Source organism: Nicotiana sylvestris, chromosome 2, assembly GCF_000393655.2.
Source record: "Nicotiana sylvestris chromosome 2, ASM39365v2, whole genome shotgun sequence".
Classification (NCBI taxonomy): Eukaryota; Viridiplantae; Streptophyta; class Magnoliopsida; order Solanales; family Solanaceae; genus Nicotiana; species Nicotiana sylvestris.
This window is the reverse complement of record NC_091058.1, coordinates 215,664,831-215,682,914: the sequence shown is the minus strand read 5'-3', so window position 1 is coordinate 215,682,914 and position 18,084 is coordinate 215,664,831. Positions and strand designations below refer to the sequence as shown.

The 18,084-nt window shown below is 37.4% G+C and overlaps 1 protein-coding gene across 2 annotated transcripts; it reads right to left on the bottom strand.

Annotated features, from left to right (window-relative positions):
* Positions 1 to 13,076: 13,076 nt before the first annotated feature.
* Positions 13,077 to 17,466, bottom strand: LOC104233002 (probable polygalacturonase). 2 transcript variants are annotated; one of them, XM_009786305.2, is made up of 5 exons: positions 17,267 to 17,466; positions 15,240 to 15,557; positions 14,542 to 14,662; positions 14,206 to 14,451; positions 13,077 to 14,104 (listed from the first exon to the last, which is right to left on the bottom strand). In XM_009786305.2, the coding sequence occupies exons 1-5, from the start codon at positions 17,420 to 17,422 to the stop codon at positions 13,434 to 13,436; spliced, it is 1,512 nt and encodes a 503-aa protein (XP_009784607.2). In that variant the 5' UTR covers positions 17,423 to 17,466; the 3' UTR covers positions 13,077 to 13,433. The 2 variants fall into 2 exon arrangements, with proteins under 2 accessions (XP_009784607.2, XP_009784614.1); XM_009786312.2 differs by having other exon boundaries at positions 17,263 to 17,382.
* Between the last annotated feature and the right edge of the window lie 618 nt (positions 17,467 to 18,084).

Below are 18,084 nucleotides of genomic sequence, written 5' to 3'. Positions count from 1 at the left end.
GGCTCTTCTATTTCATGGAAATCAAAGAAACAATCTTCAATTTCACTATCTTCTGCCGAGGCCGAGTACCGTTCTATGAAGAAGGTCATTGCTGAACTAACATGGCTTGTACGCCTTCTCACAGATCTCTCGTTTTCCCCAAGCTTACCAGTTTCTCTACATTCAGATAGCCAGGCCGCTATTCACATAGCAAAAAACCCTGTCTTCTACGAACGAACAAAACACATGGAAACAGATTGCCATTTCGTCCGTCAACAGTACCTCGCCGGACTGATCTCCTTATCTTTTGTTCCATCGAAATCCCAGTTAGTTGATGTCTTCAGTAAACCTCTTTCTGGACCACTACACGGTGCGATCGTTTCCAAGTTGGGGTTGATTTCTCACCCCTCCAACTTGAGGGGGGTGTTGGAATGTTGGACCGGAATCATGTGTCAAAGAACCCTAAACCCAATTTGGATATGAAGAAGACGATACAGTCGAAGAAGAAGAAAGAGAAAGACAGTTATTGCACACAATAGGTTACAACATAACAAGATCTGAAGACCCAAATGTATTGGGCATAACAAGTATCTGGGCCAACTGGGCCAGTACACAGCACAAACAAAATGCAGGCCCAATACAAACACAAGTCTGGTCCTATTGTTACAGATCTGGTCCAATAGCTTTTAGCATAATTAGATACAGCTGAAAGACACTTAATTCTTCCAGCATAATCATATCCAAATGCACTTTACAACTATGTATGCACTTTACAACTATGTAATATCTGTACACATTATGTGCACTTATGACAAGGACAACAAATAAAGTATTAGACACTTATAACTAGTATAGTTGTAGCTTATATTTTTATCTATTGAATACTTGTATAAATAGATACATTGTACAGAATATTAGACAGTGAATGAGAGAAGGAATTTCTTCTAAATTCTTACAATCTCCTTATGGATCCAACTCCCTATGTTGCCTATGAATTATTGGGGCCATGACTCTTTAAGCAGAATGGCTAGTGCAATTGGGATTCCTATCTATGTAGATGAGTGTACTGTAAAGAAAACTAGAGTTTCTTTTCCAAGGATGCTAATAGAAGTTAACATCACTAAAGAGCTATATTTAGAGATAGTAGTTATGGATCCTAATGGCAGGAAATTCAAACAAATTGTCAAATATGACTGGAAGCCTGAGTATTACCAGAAATATCTAGTGGTGGGGCACCGATGAGGCATAGAGCATCGGCCAAACAATCAACAAGTGAAACAACCTCTAAGGAGAAGAGAACCTAAAAAGGTAACAATGGAATGAATATGTAAAGGCCCATTGAATGGAGGAGATAATCAGGCCACTCAACAGGGGGAACAAGTTCAGTAACAGACACAGGACAATCCAATGTATGTTCAACCTTCTCAGTAGAGTAAAGAAGTTCCACATGGCAAAGAGAATGTGATGGTACCTTCTAGAGTTCAGATATAAGAGAAGAGGGGAAACTTTCAAACTCCAATACAACATTATAGAGACAACTAAGATTCAACAACAAATAAAGGTAAAGCTGCAACGACAATGCCTGAACTGAATATGGTGAATTTTCCAACATCGTCATCTATCTTAGTGAAAAATGTGTTTGAGCCATTGCAAAGTGGAAGTTGGATTATAAACTCCCTACCACCTTATAAGGGTAGGGATAACATGACATGCTGATGAAGTGGCTATTTTGGAATATCAGAAGTGTAAATAAGAGATACAAACAGAAAGAGTTAAGGAAGTATATTAATAACCAGAAAATAAAGTTAGCTAGTATAATTGAAACTAGAGTTAAAGAACATAGTGCTAACACGATGATGCTGAATATAATCCCAGGTTAGAACTTTTATACAAACAACCAACATGCACCAAATGGAAGGCTATGACTCATATAGGATCCCTAATGGTATGTTGTTACATTGTTGAGAATAGAAGCTCAGCTTATATATTGTCTAGTATATGATAGACTGGGTGTGGTGGATTGTAAACTTACAACCATTTATGGTTATAATACTCTGGAACAGGGAAACAAATATGGGAGAATATAAAGGAGTTAGCAGTAAGAATCATCAAACATTGGCTGCTTTGTGTTGATTTCAATGTTGTGTTATATCCTAATGATAGACTACTGGGTAACCCTTTTAACTATACAGAAATCCAGGAATTTTTTGATTGATTGACCATACACTCATTGAATGAACTACCTGGGAATGAGAGTATTACACATGGTCGAACAAACATCATAGTGCAGATAGAGTATGTAGCAAACTTGATAGAGCATTTGGCAACTTTGAATGGATGATGCAATGTGGGTATATGACTACTGAGTATAGGCTGCTATTTATTTCTGGTCATGGTCCCAACATTACACTCAGCTCCAAAACATAGCAAAATACTATTCAGATTCTTTACTGTTTGGATTGAGCATGATAGTTTCATTGCCATTATGGAAAGAATTTGGAGACAATCATATGCAACTTACCAAATGAAGAATATTTGGATGAAGTTGAAGGCTCTAAAACCACATTTCTAAACTTTGAATAATGAACATTTCAAAACTATCAGCTTAAAGATTGAATAGGCTAGAGTGGGCCCCTAGAGAACAGGAGAAGATCAATACAACATGTAATGATACACTGCTTGAAGAAGAGAGGAGTATATTGCAGAATCTAGAAAAATGATCTCCCATAGAGGAAAGTGTCTTGAAACAGACATCTAGAGCAAAATGGATTAAACTTGGTGAATAAAATGCAGTTGTCATGAAAGTTAGGAAAAAGAAACAACTAACTGAAATTGTGGCTTTTACAAGAGATAAACTTACTGACCCTGACAGCATAAAGCAAGAAATTATTGAGTTTTATAAGTCTCTAATGGAATTAGTAGCTCACTATCTTCCTGTAATAAACATGTTGGTTATGAGTAATGGGCTAGTTTTGTCACAACAACAAAAGGGTGCTCTGTGTGCATAGGTCACTGATCAAGAAATCTATGCTCGATTAAGTGTTATTGACAATGACAAAGCTCCAGGTATTGATGGATACAATGCCTACTTATTTAAGAAGGCATGGATGATCTTCAAAGAGGAAGTATCTCAAGGTGTGAAAGAGTATTTTATCACTGGGAAACTGTATAAAGCTATTAACTGCACTACTCTCACATTGGTGCCTAAAATACCCAGTCCTAACACAGTCAAGGATTATAGATAATTGTCTGTTGCACCATGCTCTACAACTTTATATCTCAAGTGATAGCAATCAGAATACAATAAGTTATTGCCTCTGTCATATGTGAAACACAGGCTGGTTTCATTTCTGGCAGGAGAATTGCTGATAACATTATACTTGCGCATGAGCTAGTGAAGGCATATACAAGGAAACATATTTATGACAATCAAGATTGATCTCCAAAAAGCTTATAATTCAGTTTAGTGGATTTTTTGGAGTAGGTTCTGATAGAGCTAGGTTTTCCTATGAGATTTGTTGGATGGATAATGGAATATGTCACCACTGTTAACTATATTATGATGATAAATGGATAATTCACCCCACCCTTTGATGTTGCTAAAGGTTTGAGACAGGGAGATCTCATCTCCCCTTTTTTATTTGCCATAGTTATAGAGTATCTGAGTAGAAGTTTCAATTGTCTTAAAGAAGTGAAGGAATTCAAATTCCATCCAAGATGTGCCAAAGTAGGGATCACACATCTTAGTTATGCAGATGACCTCCTACTATTTGCTAGAGGTGACCTACCTTTAATCTTTGTCATACACAGATGTTTTAGGCAGTTCTCTCAAGTATTAGGGTTACAGGCTAATCTGGGAAAAAACTCAGTTTATTTTGGTGGAGTCCCTCAGGTTGTGAGAATGAATATCCTGCAACATTTAGGTTTTACATTGAGGGAACTACCATTCAAATATCTAGGTATTCCACTTGCAACAAGAAACTTTCACTGACGCAGTGGCAGCCTTTGATAGAGAAGATAGTCGCCAAGATCTCCTCCTGGACAATAAAGATACTCTCATATGCTGCTAAAGTACAGCTTGTCCAAACTGTGCTCTTTGGTATACAATCATATTGGTCGCAATTATTTACTTTGCATTCAAAGGTTTTGAAGATGATTGATTCATATTGCAGAAGCTACACATGGTCTGGAGCCTGGGATAGAATATGTACACCTAAATTTAGTGGGGGGCTAAATTTGATTAATCTGCACCTATGGAACAAGGCTGCCCTAGGTTACACAATATGCTAAGGGTAAAGCACAACAAGCACCAGTCTTCGGGATGATGTATGCTAAGATAGTTCACTTCATTTGGATAGAAAGGAACCTATGGCTGTTTGAAAAGAGAAGCAGAGGAGCTGATGGTATTGTACGAGAGATAGCCTACATATGTAACTTACGAGCTACCACTGGAATTAGTAGTATAGTGCAACATTTTATGTTTTGATATAAAAAGTTAGTGTAGGTTTTGGATTTGTAAATTAGATAGTTGCTGAGTTATAAGCAGGTTATGACTATATAAAGATTACTGGTGTAAGCACGTGATTTTTTCTCCACGAGCAATCACTCCAAAAGAAATCAAAAATAATAAATGGCATCGCGGTACAATTTTCACGGGACATGTGCTGCTAGTTCTAGGTCGCCCACCAGTATAATGCGGGAATACATTTAAGTTCTAGGTCGCCCACCAGTATAATGCGGGAATACATTTAAGTTCTAGGTCGCCCACCAGTATAATGCGGGAATACATTTAAGTTCTAGGTCGCCCACCAGTATAATGCGGGAATACATTTAAGTTCTAGGTCGCCCACCAGTATAATGCGGGAATACTTTTAAGTTCTAGGTCGCCCACCAGTATAATGCGGGAATACATTTAAGTTCTAGGTCGCCCACCAGTATAATGCGAGAATACATTTAAGTTATAGGTCGCCCACCAGTATAATGCGGGAATACATTTAAGTTCTAGGTCGCCCACCAGTATAATGCGGGAATACATTTAAGTTCTAGGTCGCCCACCAGTATAATGCGGGAATACATGTAAGTTCTAGGTCGCCCACCAGTAAAATGCGGGAATACATTTCAGCTCTAGATTTTGGAATCAGTAACCCCACCTGAAGACGGAAGGTTGCAACAGAGGTCCCCCAAGCAGTATACAATAAAATCCCCAGCACCAAGAAGCAGAAAGCTGCAAAGGCAAGCGCGCAATTCAAAAGGAAGAAGGAACGCGTCTCAAAAGAAGCAGTTTGGGAACGTTGTAGCATGCCCAACATAACAATTTTGATAAAAGAAGCCAGACCACTGAAGAAACCATTGAAAGATTTAAAGAAGAAAGCCATGTTCCCAGCAAATCAAGCAAAGTGATGAAAACTGGCATCCAGAAAAGGCGAAGGACCAGCATCATCTCCCAAGTTCACAAAATAAGGGCATCAGAGGAAAGCGTTAGCCGACAAGAAAGCAAGGCAACAAGAACAAGTTGAAGATAGATGAGATCTCATACTCTAACTTAGCTTCTTGTTTTTCCTTTCAAGAACAATGTAACAAGGAGATCGGTTGAGCGGTAGCATCCTACAGCGGCAGGCAACAGTGCACAACAACAGCGAGCACTACAGTCACACGGTAGTCCCAGCTACCAAAGTTTCCCGAACTACATTGACCTGATTCCTGTTCAGCCCAGGATATGTAGGAAACCTCTGAAGCAAAGGTTCGGTCAAATCTTTTTCAAAAAATGCTTCACACGGAGTACTCAGACAAGCAAAAATCGCCCGCTTTGTCTTTGCGCGAAAACCCTTCGTGTCTTCGGGCAAAGAGGGGCAGCTGTAAGCACGTGATTTTTGCTCCACGAGCAATCACTCCAAAAGAAATCAAAAATAATAAATGGCATCGCGGTACAATTTTCACGGGACATGTGCTGCTAGTCATTTGTGGTTCGGCCCGTGTTGCAATTAATCTTACAAAAAACACAAAAAATAAGAACGCCGTGTGTAATCAGGCCGTAGTCCGGTTTTAAGAGAAAATTCACAAAAAATATGCAGCTTTTACTCTAGGCTGTGATTTAACCATTTTTAAAAAATTCTAATATGTGTGTTTATTGTTGTAGGTATTACCCAATATGTGTGTAGGTTCATTTTAATCATTTGCATTGTTTTTAGGAATTTTTGGTTAATTTGTTGAAATTTAAAAAAAAAGGAAAGGAATCGGTTTGGACCCCAAATGAGGCTCAAAGCCAATGCAAGACCAAGCCCAACCCAGGCTGCCCCAACAGGACCCCAAACGACATCGTATCAATACCCCTGTTAGAACCGTTGATCTGACTCAAACGAACGGTCCTGATCAGGCCACTCATTCAACCCCAAACGACGTCGTCTTAGGAAATTGATCTGAGCCGTCCAACCCCTTGATCCAACGGACCTAGGCCATTCCCCTTAAACCCGTCAAACCTTGACCCGATCCAGCCTCACCCGGTCTCACCCACTATCAAACCCAAAACGACACCGTCTTCCCTAAGTGAATAGATCCTGGCCATAGATCTCATTTGATCCAACGGCCAGGATCTAAACCCCTAGATCGTATATAAGCTTTCTATCGTACCCCACGCCCCCTATTCGAACCCCCCTCCACTCATCGTCTTCACCAAACACTGAAACCCCCCCCCCGAACCCTAGCAGCCGCCCTAGTCTCCCTCGCCATTAAAGCCGGCGGCATGAACGCCGGTGACCACCTCCTGAACACCCTAAGACCCCCTCACTCTCCTGAACATGTATCTGTTACCCCCTAGCCTCGAATCACCTTCCTTCGTCTCGAATCTTCATTTGAAGATTCGAGTCGAACCCGGACCTATACCAAACCACCCCATCTTCATACCAGACACTCCCCTGACCCTCCTCGTGACCAAACCAAGCTTGGTTTGGTCCGAATCTACCCACAACTTCTAAAAAACCAGATCTGAAAATCCAAACCTCAGAACACATGCACCTAGGGAATCCGGCCGATCTTGACAGGGGTTTGAGGTCTAATGGACCTTAACCAAGGTGTTCTCGTGTGAGAACACCCTGATTAAAGTTTGTTCGGCCTCAAATGGTCGAAGCTAAGTTGAATTTGGTTCAGTTTAGTTTAAACTTTTTCAGTAAGTTTTCCCTTTCTTTGTTTTAGTTTTTGATTGAGTTGTCAGCATGTTTCGTTGTGTTTGTTTGTTCTTTTTGTTATTTTTCTGACTTCTTCCATCTCTGTCAAAGACCTTTTATTTGGTCGATTGTTTTCTGTGTGTGATTTGAATGTATCCTATGATAAACATGTTCGATTAGGATAGTCGTCGCATAAATAGTTCATATAGGTTCCCAGTAATTGAACAAAAGTTGTCTGATGCCCTTTGGGTCCCTGTACGTATTGTTTATGTGAACGATTGATTATTACCTGTTGTATTTAGTATAGTCGACTCGATAAACCTCGTTGATTAGTTTTCTATAACTAATGGATCAAATGAGCTAATAATTTCACATGACTAATTGAACCTTGTCACTGATTGAATGCCCGACATCGTCTGAAATGAGTTTGTTTGCATTGCAAAAATGACTGAAAAGGTTCAGTCCAGGGCAGTCCTGAATTTGAACTTTCGTGAGTTCAGAATGCCCTGATGCTGCAATGGGCAGGGCAGTAATAAGCAAGGCTTAACAAGGGTAGTCTGGGGTTTGAAAAGAACAAAAGGCTTAGTTTAAATGAGCTGACAAGAAGGGTACTAATTTGGGATTAAACTAATACCAATGGGGAACAAGACACAAGAGTATGGGTTTAAAATGAATACTAAAATGAGCCCATAATCCTTGATTAAAGAATAAACCAGGCGTGGGGAACAAATGGCTGGCACCAAAAGATGCTTAGGCATGGGCTTAAAGGGAATGGGCAGTCTGCAAGTGGGGGATCCAGGCAGCTTAGCTGCACTGGGTCGTTTGGCTTATAAATAGGCCATTTCATAACTTAAAAAAGGGCTGGAAATTTGAGTCTTAAGGGAGGTCTTGTGAGTTTAAAGAAAACTGAAAACATAAGGAAATTTCTAGTAAGTACTGTAATCAAACACTGTCTGAAAGCTACATAAGGGTTCGTATTGGTCAAGCTGTCTTGGCCAAGTTCTGTTGTTTGCACTGATTGAGCTGCTTGTGATTGTTGGACTGCTGGTGTTGCTGCATAGAACACTCTGTTACTTCTGTTTGTTTCATTACTCTTTCTGGGATTACTTGTTTGGTGCTCGACCATCTGTTGTTTTTCTTTGTTCTGGAAATTGTTGTTGGTTGTCTATGGACTGTGGAAAACACTTGTGATTGTTGGTTTGTTGCTGTGTTGTTGCTGTGTATCTGTTGTTGCTGTGTTTACTACATACTGCCCAGCTGATCATTCCTTTCTTCTTTGTCCTCTATACCAGGTACACAACCAATGCACTATCAAATGTAATTGGAACATTGAGCATGAATGCAAAAAGAAAAGACCTGAAGTTGACTTTCATACATAGATTGTTATATTAGATATCATGTACTGTATGATAATTTTCATTCCTGTGTTGATAATAGAAGCAGCCTGTATGCCCAGTGTATATCAATATAGATTAGCTAAATGGTAGTTTACATATGTATGCTGATAGGTGAAAATATTCTCAATGAAATAGGTTGCATCTCAGACTTAGTTTTACTTTGTAATATGTGCTGTAATGTATGCCAAGCATGAAAACTGTACATCATTGGCTAAGTTCTTCCTCTTCTGATTAATGGTCCCATATAACTAGTAAACCACATGTTAAGACAAAGAACACAAAACTTGCAATCTCAACCTCATGAAGGTCGAGCCCAGGTCAAAACAGACCAAGCAGGCCCGCATCGAACAAGCAGTGGCCCAGGTCTGGCCCATCACGCATGGGCCGGATTTGGGCCCGTGATTATTTGCTCGGCTGACTATGCACGCAGCCTCGTTTTTGAATTTTTTTTAAGCATTCTGAATCCTGCTATAAATGACCTGCAAGCATATAATTAACTAGGACTATCTCCGCTTTCAATTGATAGAGACACATGCGACAAGAAACGTAGTTGCTACAGGATATCCTTTTAAAATAAAGACGAGATGAGCCTCGACAAATAAAAACGCACAAGCTGCGGGGCCCTCGTTAAATGTATATTATCGAAGCATTCAGTTTCCAGGACGGGTCGTTTAGCAAATCTCACGGCCCTCCCAGAATAATAACGCGATAGTCTCTTTAAGCGCGTACTTAATAATGTTATCTTCTTAAACTCGGGTGCACATTTATGTGACCCAAATCCAAATCTCAACGGAATCGAAATGTGTCTCTAACCACGGGTACATTGATTGTGGCGTGGTCTGAGATGCATTTCCATGACGTTGCAAATTCTTTTCATAAGGAATGAGACGAGCCTCGACAAACAAAGATGTACAAAGTGTGGGGCTCTCTAAATGTATATATATAGAAATACTTAGAATTCGGGACATGCCGTTTAGCGAATTTCATGGCTTTTCCCCAAAATAACAATACGCTAGTTGCTTTAAGCGCGCCTTTAATAATTTATTTTCCTTAACTCGGGTGCACATTTATGTGACCCAAATCCAAATCTCAACCGAGTCGAGATATGTCAACAATCACGTGTACATTGATGTAACGTGATTCGAGGTATGTTTTCACGACGTTGCAATTCCCTGTAAAAAATAATAATAATTATGAAAGCAGTTAAAAGATAAAATTGGCACATAAGTTCATATTTGTATAAAATCAGATAATCAAGCCGAATATAACAGTTGAGCGACCGTGCTAGAACCACGGAACTCGGGAATGCCTAACACCTTCTCCCGGGTTAACAGAATTCCTTATCCGGATTTCTGGTACGCAGACTGTAATATGGAGTCATTTATTTCCTCGATTCGGGATCAAAATTGGTGACTTGGGACACCCTAAACCTCCCAAGTGGCGACTCTGAAATAAATAAACAAATCTCGTTTCGATTGTCCTTTAATTGGAAAAAACTCCCTTGCGCCCTCGCTGGTATGTAAAAAGGAGGTGTGACAACTGGCGATTAATACAAAAAAATGATTAGTTACCAAAAAAATGACAAAGTTAAAAGAGGTATACAAAATGTAAAATTTTATATTAGATTATCAATAATTCCTAATTAGCTAGAAACACAGACATCGAGCCCCCCTCCCCCCCTCCCCACCCAAACAAACACAAAAAAGGAAGGAAAGAGAACAGAATAACAAGTAAAAGGACTAACACTCACAAAATTGAGCTCCAATTAATGTACAATGGTGTATCAATTAATTCTCCGTGGTTACATTTTAGGAATAATTTCAGCGACCTCCCTTACATTTTACTTTATCACAATAATCTTTCTTGTGGTTTACGATATTACGCTTGTCTCCATATTTTAATTTTTTTTTGTAATAATTCTTTTATATTATTTATTATTAATGTGAACAAGTACAATATGACAATTTTACCCCTACTAGTATTATACTCTATTGTTGACAGAAAGTTATTAAAACTCGTTTACTTGCTCCCTCCGTTTAATTTAAATGATATACTTTTCTTACTAGTCCGTTCTAAAAAGAATGATACATTTCTATATTTAAAAATAATTTAATTTTTAAATTCTTCATCTATCCTCTTCCTCTTTTGTCTTCTCAGGAAATTTATGATATCTACTCATGTAAAGGTTTATGGGTTCTCAATGTCTTTCCCTTATGCTTCTTATGTTTTGATGATCTAACAAACTTATTGTCAAGAACCAGATAAAGAACCTCACCCACCTGGTGTACTTTTCAAATGAACAATGTTCAGTCTAACCAGTAAGTGAGCGAACAACCACAAGAAAGAACACAACAGGGACCTGGTCCCTTAGGGTTCTCCGACAAAGGTACAAGTCAACTGTACAAATAGAACGTAACAGCAGATAGTGACTATCCGCAACTGTTACAAAGAGATACACAACAGGGATGTGGTCCCTTAGGGTTCTCTGACAGAAGTACAAGTCAACTATACAGCTGGTACGCAACTGCAGAAAGTGACTGTCTACAACTGTACACGCGACAGTGCAGCAGACAGTGCAACAGTCACTTCTCATTGGGAAGAAGTGTGTGCCAAGATTTGACATCACCATTGTGATGTCTTTTGTAGTGTAACAACCTGGTGCAAGGCACAACACTTTACTTGAGCATTCAGTGATATTCTCTCAAGCATTAAAGTGTTCATCCGGCATTGAAGTCACTGGTGTGTCAAGAACAAGAAGACAACCCCACTAAAGAATCAGTTTCACAATGAGTCTATGTTTATCCGTAGTTGAGTTGTAATCTTGTTATTTGTTCTTCATTGTAACTCCTATCTTGCTTTCTTAGAAGCTTTGTTTTAGGAAAATCAAAATCCGTTAACTTTCTAAGTTTATGTTGTGACTAGGTTTAGTCATAAGTTTAAAGTCTTTGTAACTAGAGAGTCACAAAGTGACTTGTGGTAAGAGTATCACAAGTTAGTTAAGTTGAATCATTTGTAGTAGAGGTATTACAAAGAGGCTTGTAATAGTGAGATTACAAGTTAGTAAAGTTGAAAGCCTACAAGGGTAGGTCGTGGTTTTTGTCCCCTTGTGTGGGATTTTTCCACGTAAAAATTCCTGTGTCTCATTTACTTACAGTTTTACTAGCATTCTCAGCATAACCTTATAGAGGATCAGGTACTCTACTGTTTGGTGGACTCATATAAACTAATAAAGGTATTATTAAAAATGTTATAAGTATAACTATTTTAAAAATTGAGATTTATGCAATTAATTTACTGAAGGCTTCTCGCTTTCTGGTGATATTAGTTCTACGCTTTTACTTTGCTTTGCTGGAGGTGATGTGCAGCTGATAAATGAATTGTAAAGGTTTAGAACACGTAGCCTTTTGATAGTAGTAACTAAGGAAAGGAAGTCTTGGCGTAACTGGTAAAGTTGATATCATGTGATCACGAAGCACGGGTTCGAGCCGTAGTAACAGCCCCTTGCAGAAATGCAAGGTAAGGCTGCATACAATAAACCTTTGTGGTCCGGCCCTTCCTTGGATCCTACGCATAACAAGAGCTTAGTGCATCGAATTGTTATTTTTAATTATGGAGTAATATTAAGTGATTGGTTGCACAGTTATTTAGATTAATTCTTTTATATAGTTTACATTATTTTCCCCTGGCAGTCCACAAAATTTACTGTTTAGTTTGAAAATTCTAGTAGGCCCCCTCCACCCATCAACTGGGCCAGAAGCAAAAACTAAATGCCAAAGGATCCAAAGGAAAAAACAAGAAGGTACAAAACAAACTAAGGTGCTGATAGCTAAGACTTGTCTCCATTACAAATCTTGCTATAATGTCTTCTAATTTTGACATGACAACATTAAGTGGATGTTTGGACATAAGAATTGTAAAATTCCAACAAAAAAAAAGTGAAATAAAAATTAGAGTTGTGTTTTGACATGAATATAATTTTGGATTGTTTTTGAAGTTTCGTGAGTGATCTGAGTGAAAATTTTGAAAAACAACTTTTTGGAGTTTTTCAAATTTTCGAAAAATTCCAAAATTTAAATTTTATGGCCAAACACTGATTTCGAAAAAAATTCGAAAAAATTTGAAAAAATTCTTATGTCCAAACGGGCTTATAAATCATCTCGAAAGGCAAGAATTTCAGAAATTGCAGTTTGACATCTTGAACACAAGAATTTGTGGACTAGGATTACTTCTCAATTCACTAAAATTGCCCCAAAAAAAGAAGGGAAAAAAAAAGGGAGTTGTCTCTATTACAAATCTTGCCATGATGCATTCTAGTATTGATATGACGACATTTAGATATGGTGAAAGATCGCTCTACCTTTAACCAGAAATTTTAATTAGATTCGAGCGCTGAGAATGAAAAAATCTCTAAATGAAGCGCTTACCTCATTTAATGGTCCCTAAGCTGAGACGAATATAGATTAGTTGAGCCAGTGAGTTTCGGATGCCGGATGGTTATACCAAAACAGAACATATATGATACAACCTTCAGAAATTGTAGTTTGATACCAATATTCAGCTCAAAACTTGTGAACTAAAATATCAATTCAATTAAATGGAGTAAAAAAAGTTAATGACAATCAACTACAACACCCCTTCTTCAACAATCCAGCATTAACCAATGTTTGCTACCTAATTTACAAATGTAAAACAAATGACTAGAAAATCAAATGAACAAATGACAAGAAACAAACACCTCATCTGAATTTACTACACTACTAAAAAACTTTTTCTTATATGTGAATGAAGAAACTGATGCTATACACAGGCCACAATCAGCAATCTTATTGTAGAATTGTACAACAGAACTGGAAGTTGAAATGTGTCTCGTTTGTATTGGCGCAAGGAAGTGAATTGTTTATGAAATTGCAACTTGACTATAAGAGTGCAAGAAGGCGAAGCAAGTTGAAGTAGTACCGGAAAATGAGTTCTGAAGCTCGGGACATGGTTCAGGAGACACATTTTGAGAAGAACCATATATATTAGAGCATAGCCATGGTGTCGGGTTGGAAGAAACGGAAAAGGTGACGTTTGATAGACATATTGAAGTAAAGGGAGATTCAGATAAACCAGAGAAATTGCCTGCTGTGGAAATATTTGTGCCAACGATGTCCTCAAAAGTGATGCCACTAACAACTGGAAGTGCAGAAGGATCAAATTTCTCATCTGGATGAGAATCACAATGACCAGTGGCCTCGATTCCCACTTGCACGTTTGCCATAACCACGTCTGTAACGATAATATCTTTGATATAACCACCCCTTCCTCTTGCCGTCTTCAGCTCAATCCCGAAAAGGGAGTCATGTAGGTAAACATGCTCTACTAGTACATTGGAAATACCGCCAGACATCTCACTACCAAAAGCCAAGCCAGCGCCTGCACAAGACTGCAACCTAACCCCTCGAACATGGACATTTGTAGTAGGTTTCCCATAGGATATTCCATACTCATCCCAACCGCTTTTAAGAACAACGGCGTCATGACCCATGCTAATGTTGCTGTTCTCAATGCACACATGCTCAGAAGAATCTGAAAATGCATATAAGGTCTCACATTACTCCGAACAAAAGTTGCAAGTACCTTCATAATTGTATACAAAGGTAAGAGAAATAATTTTAATTTGAACCGACCTGGGACTATCCCATAGGTATATGGGGAGTTAGCCGGAGAATGAACTGTTATGTTCTGAACCACCACATTACTGCAATATACCGGGTGAATATTCCAGGCCGGAGCATTCAGGAAGGTCAAGTTTGAAACGACAACATCTTTGGAGCTAACAAATTCGACAAGGTGCGGTCGAGTATAATTTAAAGAATGTGCACTGAACTGCTCCCACCATATAGAACCCTGACCATCAATAGTTCCATTGTTACCTGCATAAGCAATAGGCATAAGCTGGCCGCTGGTGGGGCCAAAGACAGAAACATCAAATTAGTAGATCAATGCAATGAAGGAATTCCTGCCTGTTATCACAACATCAATTAGATTATTTCCTGAAATCAAGCTGCGATATCTTCCACCTTGTGCTTCAATACCTCCGCCATAAGAGGGTAAGGCTTCAACTATATCCCAATGAGCATAATCCTGCATCGCAAAACATATACTTATATATGAATGTGTATGGAGCTAGTCTCCACCATAATAATGCAGCTACAAACATTATAATTAGATCATTGGGAGATCATTACAACATATTATGCAGAACATGTATCATCTTCTCTGTTGGAGTTACCTGAATGTAGACTTCAATAAATCTTATACTCTCTCCATCCCAATTATGTGGCGGTGTTGCACTCGGCATGGAGTTTAAGAAAGAAATAAAACTTTTGAAACTTGTGGTCTAAAACAAACCATAGATATTTGTGTGGCTGTAAATCAATTCATTAATGGTAAAGTAGGAATTCCAAAGATAAATTGTAATAAGGATAGATGACATTCTTTTTCGAACTGACTAAAAAGGAAAGAGTGCACATAAATTGGAATGGAGTGAGTAACAGTTAAACCACAACACCTCATCACTAAGTACTACAAGATCTCAGGCTAATAATTTCTTTCCAAGAATTAATGATTCACCCTTTGTGATACAATAGCATCCTATCTATCTCAAAGAACACAAATAAATCAAATAAGTAGGAACTTCAGAACCAGTGAACGTGCTAACCTGTGATCCCAGAATAACGGCTTCTTTTTCGAGGAAGAGTGTAAGGTGACTGGTAAGCTTTATGCTTCCGGTCAGCCACCTGCCAGCTGGAACATAGAGCTGTGCCCCGCCTTTGTCAGCAAAGGACTTGAGATAGAAAATGGCATTCTGGAACGGCACTGTATTTATAGTCTCTCCATCACCCACAGCCCCAAAATCCAACACCGATGCACTGTGAGGTCTGGGATTCAGAGGCTTGTTGAATTTGCATTCACCATCAAATTGAGCTTCAATATGTTCCATACTTTGACTTAATGCCGACAACAAAATTAGCACTGCCTAGAAAAAAACAAAAAGGAAATGGTCATTCATAATTTTGCAAGTCAATATCCTCAGTAATCAATAGTAATACACATGCAGCAAGAGATTCACACAACAAGAAATGCGGGAAGTTATCAGTTAACAAGCTAGCGATACCATATCATGGTTCCATGTCCCTCCAATATTATATAGGAAATGTTCAATTCTAGCATTTCTTCACATTATAAGGAATATACAAAAATAACAAAAAAAGGGTTCTTCGCCTTTTATCTATCACGTTATTTTGTTGGATACATATGCTTGAAGAAGATGAAGATATAAAGAAAATTAACCACGATATTGCACATTTAGGCCAAAATATAATTAAAACAGTTTACACTTTGTCCACATTCTACAAAGAGTAGATTTTGGAAATCATCAAGTAAAATACAAAAGAGCAAAATTGCAAAAAGGTTAGGATTGCAAACAAACTCCTAAAATCGTGAAACCAAGTATTTATTTTCATAATAAAAACAATATAGACGTACGAACCCAATTTCAAGATTGAGTAAATCTGTAAAGAAGTTGACATAATAACCAATTTAGGACCCCCAAATAAGCAATATTCAGTAAGAACCCGGAAAAAAAAATGATGAGAACTCTATTGAAAGGACAGTACAAAAAATCAGCTCCAAGACTCAATTTTTAGCACAAAAAATCCAATTAAATTGAAATCCTAAACTAATTATTTCCATGAAAAAAGACAATGTAGACAAAAACATAGGAACCAACTTTCAAGATCAAGCAAATCTCTAAAGAACTTGGCGTAATAACCAATTTCGGACACCCAAATAAGCATTTTTCAGTAAGGAAACAAAAAAAAAAGATGAGCAATCTATTGAAAGGACAGTACAAAATGCAGCTCCAAGACTCAATTTTTAGCACAAAAAATTTCTATTTAAATTGTTATTTCATGAAAAAGACAATGTAGACTACATAGGAACCCAATTTCAAGATCAAGCAAATCTCTAAATAAGTTGACGTAATAACCAATTTAGGACACCCAAATAAGCATTTTTTTCTGTAACAGCCAAAAAAAAAACTCAATTGAAAGGACAGTAAAAAATTCAGCTTCAAGACTCAATTTTTAGCACAAAAAAATCCAACTAAATTGAAATCCTAAACTAATTACTTCCATGAAAAAAGACAATGTAGACAAAAACATAGAAACCCAATTTCAAGATCAAGCAAATCTCTAAAGAAATTGACGTAATAATCAATTTAGGACACCCAAATAAGCAATTTTCAGTAAGAGCAAAAAAAAAAAAAAAAGTGTTAACTCTATTGAAAGGATAGAACAAAAAATCAGCTCCAAGAATCAACTTTTAATACAAAAAAATCCAATCAAATTGAAATCCTAAACTAATTATTTCCATGAAAAAAGACAATGTAGACAAAAACATAGCAACGCAATTTCAACATCAAGTAAATCTCAAAAAAAGGTTGACATAATAACCAATTTAGGACACCCAAATAAGCATTTTTCAGTAAGAACCACACAAAAAACCAGCTCTAACACTCAATTTGTAGCAAAAAAGTTGTAATTAAATTGAATATCAAGTACTAGACTAGTGTTAAAAAAAGTCAATTAAGCAACAGCAAACAAAGATGAATAATACTCAATTATTTGCAACGGAAAACTGTAAGAATTATTTTTAAAAAAATTAAAAAATAAATAACGTACTTACTAGCTCCTTCATGAATCTGCTTCTTCTCAATCTGAAATGTAGACCAATCTCTCTTCTCCGATGAGTTTTACAGTAAAGAGTGAAGTGAAGGGGGAGAGACAGAGAGAAACGTGTAAATGTTAAATGAAGTCGAAAATAAAGAGTAAATAAAAACATGTTAAGATTTCGGAAAATATTACTATATTATTAGAGGCTGATCCGGAATTTAAATTTTATGGTTCGAAATTTTAATATATTTTATTCGTTTTGTTGAGCTTGAAATTTTTTATTTGTATATTTTAATAAATTTTTAATATGTGTATAAACTGTGAATCGAAACTATTGGGTTTATATAAATTCATAAGATATGCTTTGTATCCGCTCGAATTACTATGCATCAAATAAATAAGCGCATAATATATGTCCGTACAAGATTTAATAGTGTTACTCAACAATGATAAATTATAGTCTTAGAGGCCGGATCGAGGATTTAAACTTTGTTGGTTCAATTTTTAAGGTTCTTATTATTGAACCTATTATATTTTTGACGTTATGTGTTCAAACCCACTATGTGTTATTCCCTCCGTTTCAGTTTACATGAATATATTTCCTTTTTGGTCCGTTCCAAAAAGAATGACTCATTCCTAAATTTGAAAATAATTTAGCTTAAACTTCCAATTATACTCTTAATGAAAAGCTTTTATAATCACACAAATACTCTAGACTACTTTTTGACTTGTTTAGGACTACAAAAAAATGTATTATGAATCATAGCTTTATAATGAAAGATAATTAGAAAGTGTTTAGGAAAACAAAAAGGAGAAAATGGATGGTACTAT

Excerpts from the sequence above, each read along its gene's own strand:
- LOC104233002 (XM_009786305.2), bottom strand. The coding sequence starts at position 17,422 with ATGTTTTTATTTACTCTTTATTTTCGACTTCATTTAACATTTACACGT. Across the intron at positions 15,558-17,266 it reads GCAGATTCATGAAGGAGCTA|GCAGTGCTAATTTTGTTGTC; the intron begins GTAAGTACGTTA and ends GTTTTTTTCTAG. Across the intron at positions 14,105-14,205 it reads TACCTATGGGATAGTCCCAG|ATTCTTCTGAGCATGTGTGC; the intron begins GTCGGTTCAAAT and ends ATGCATTTTCAG.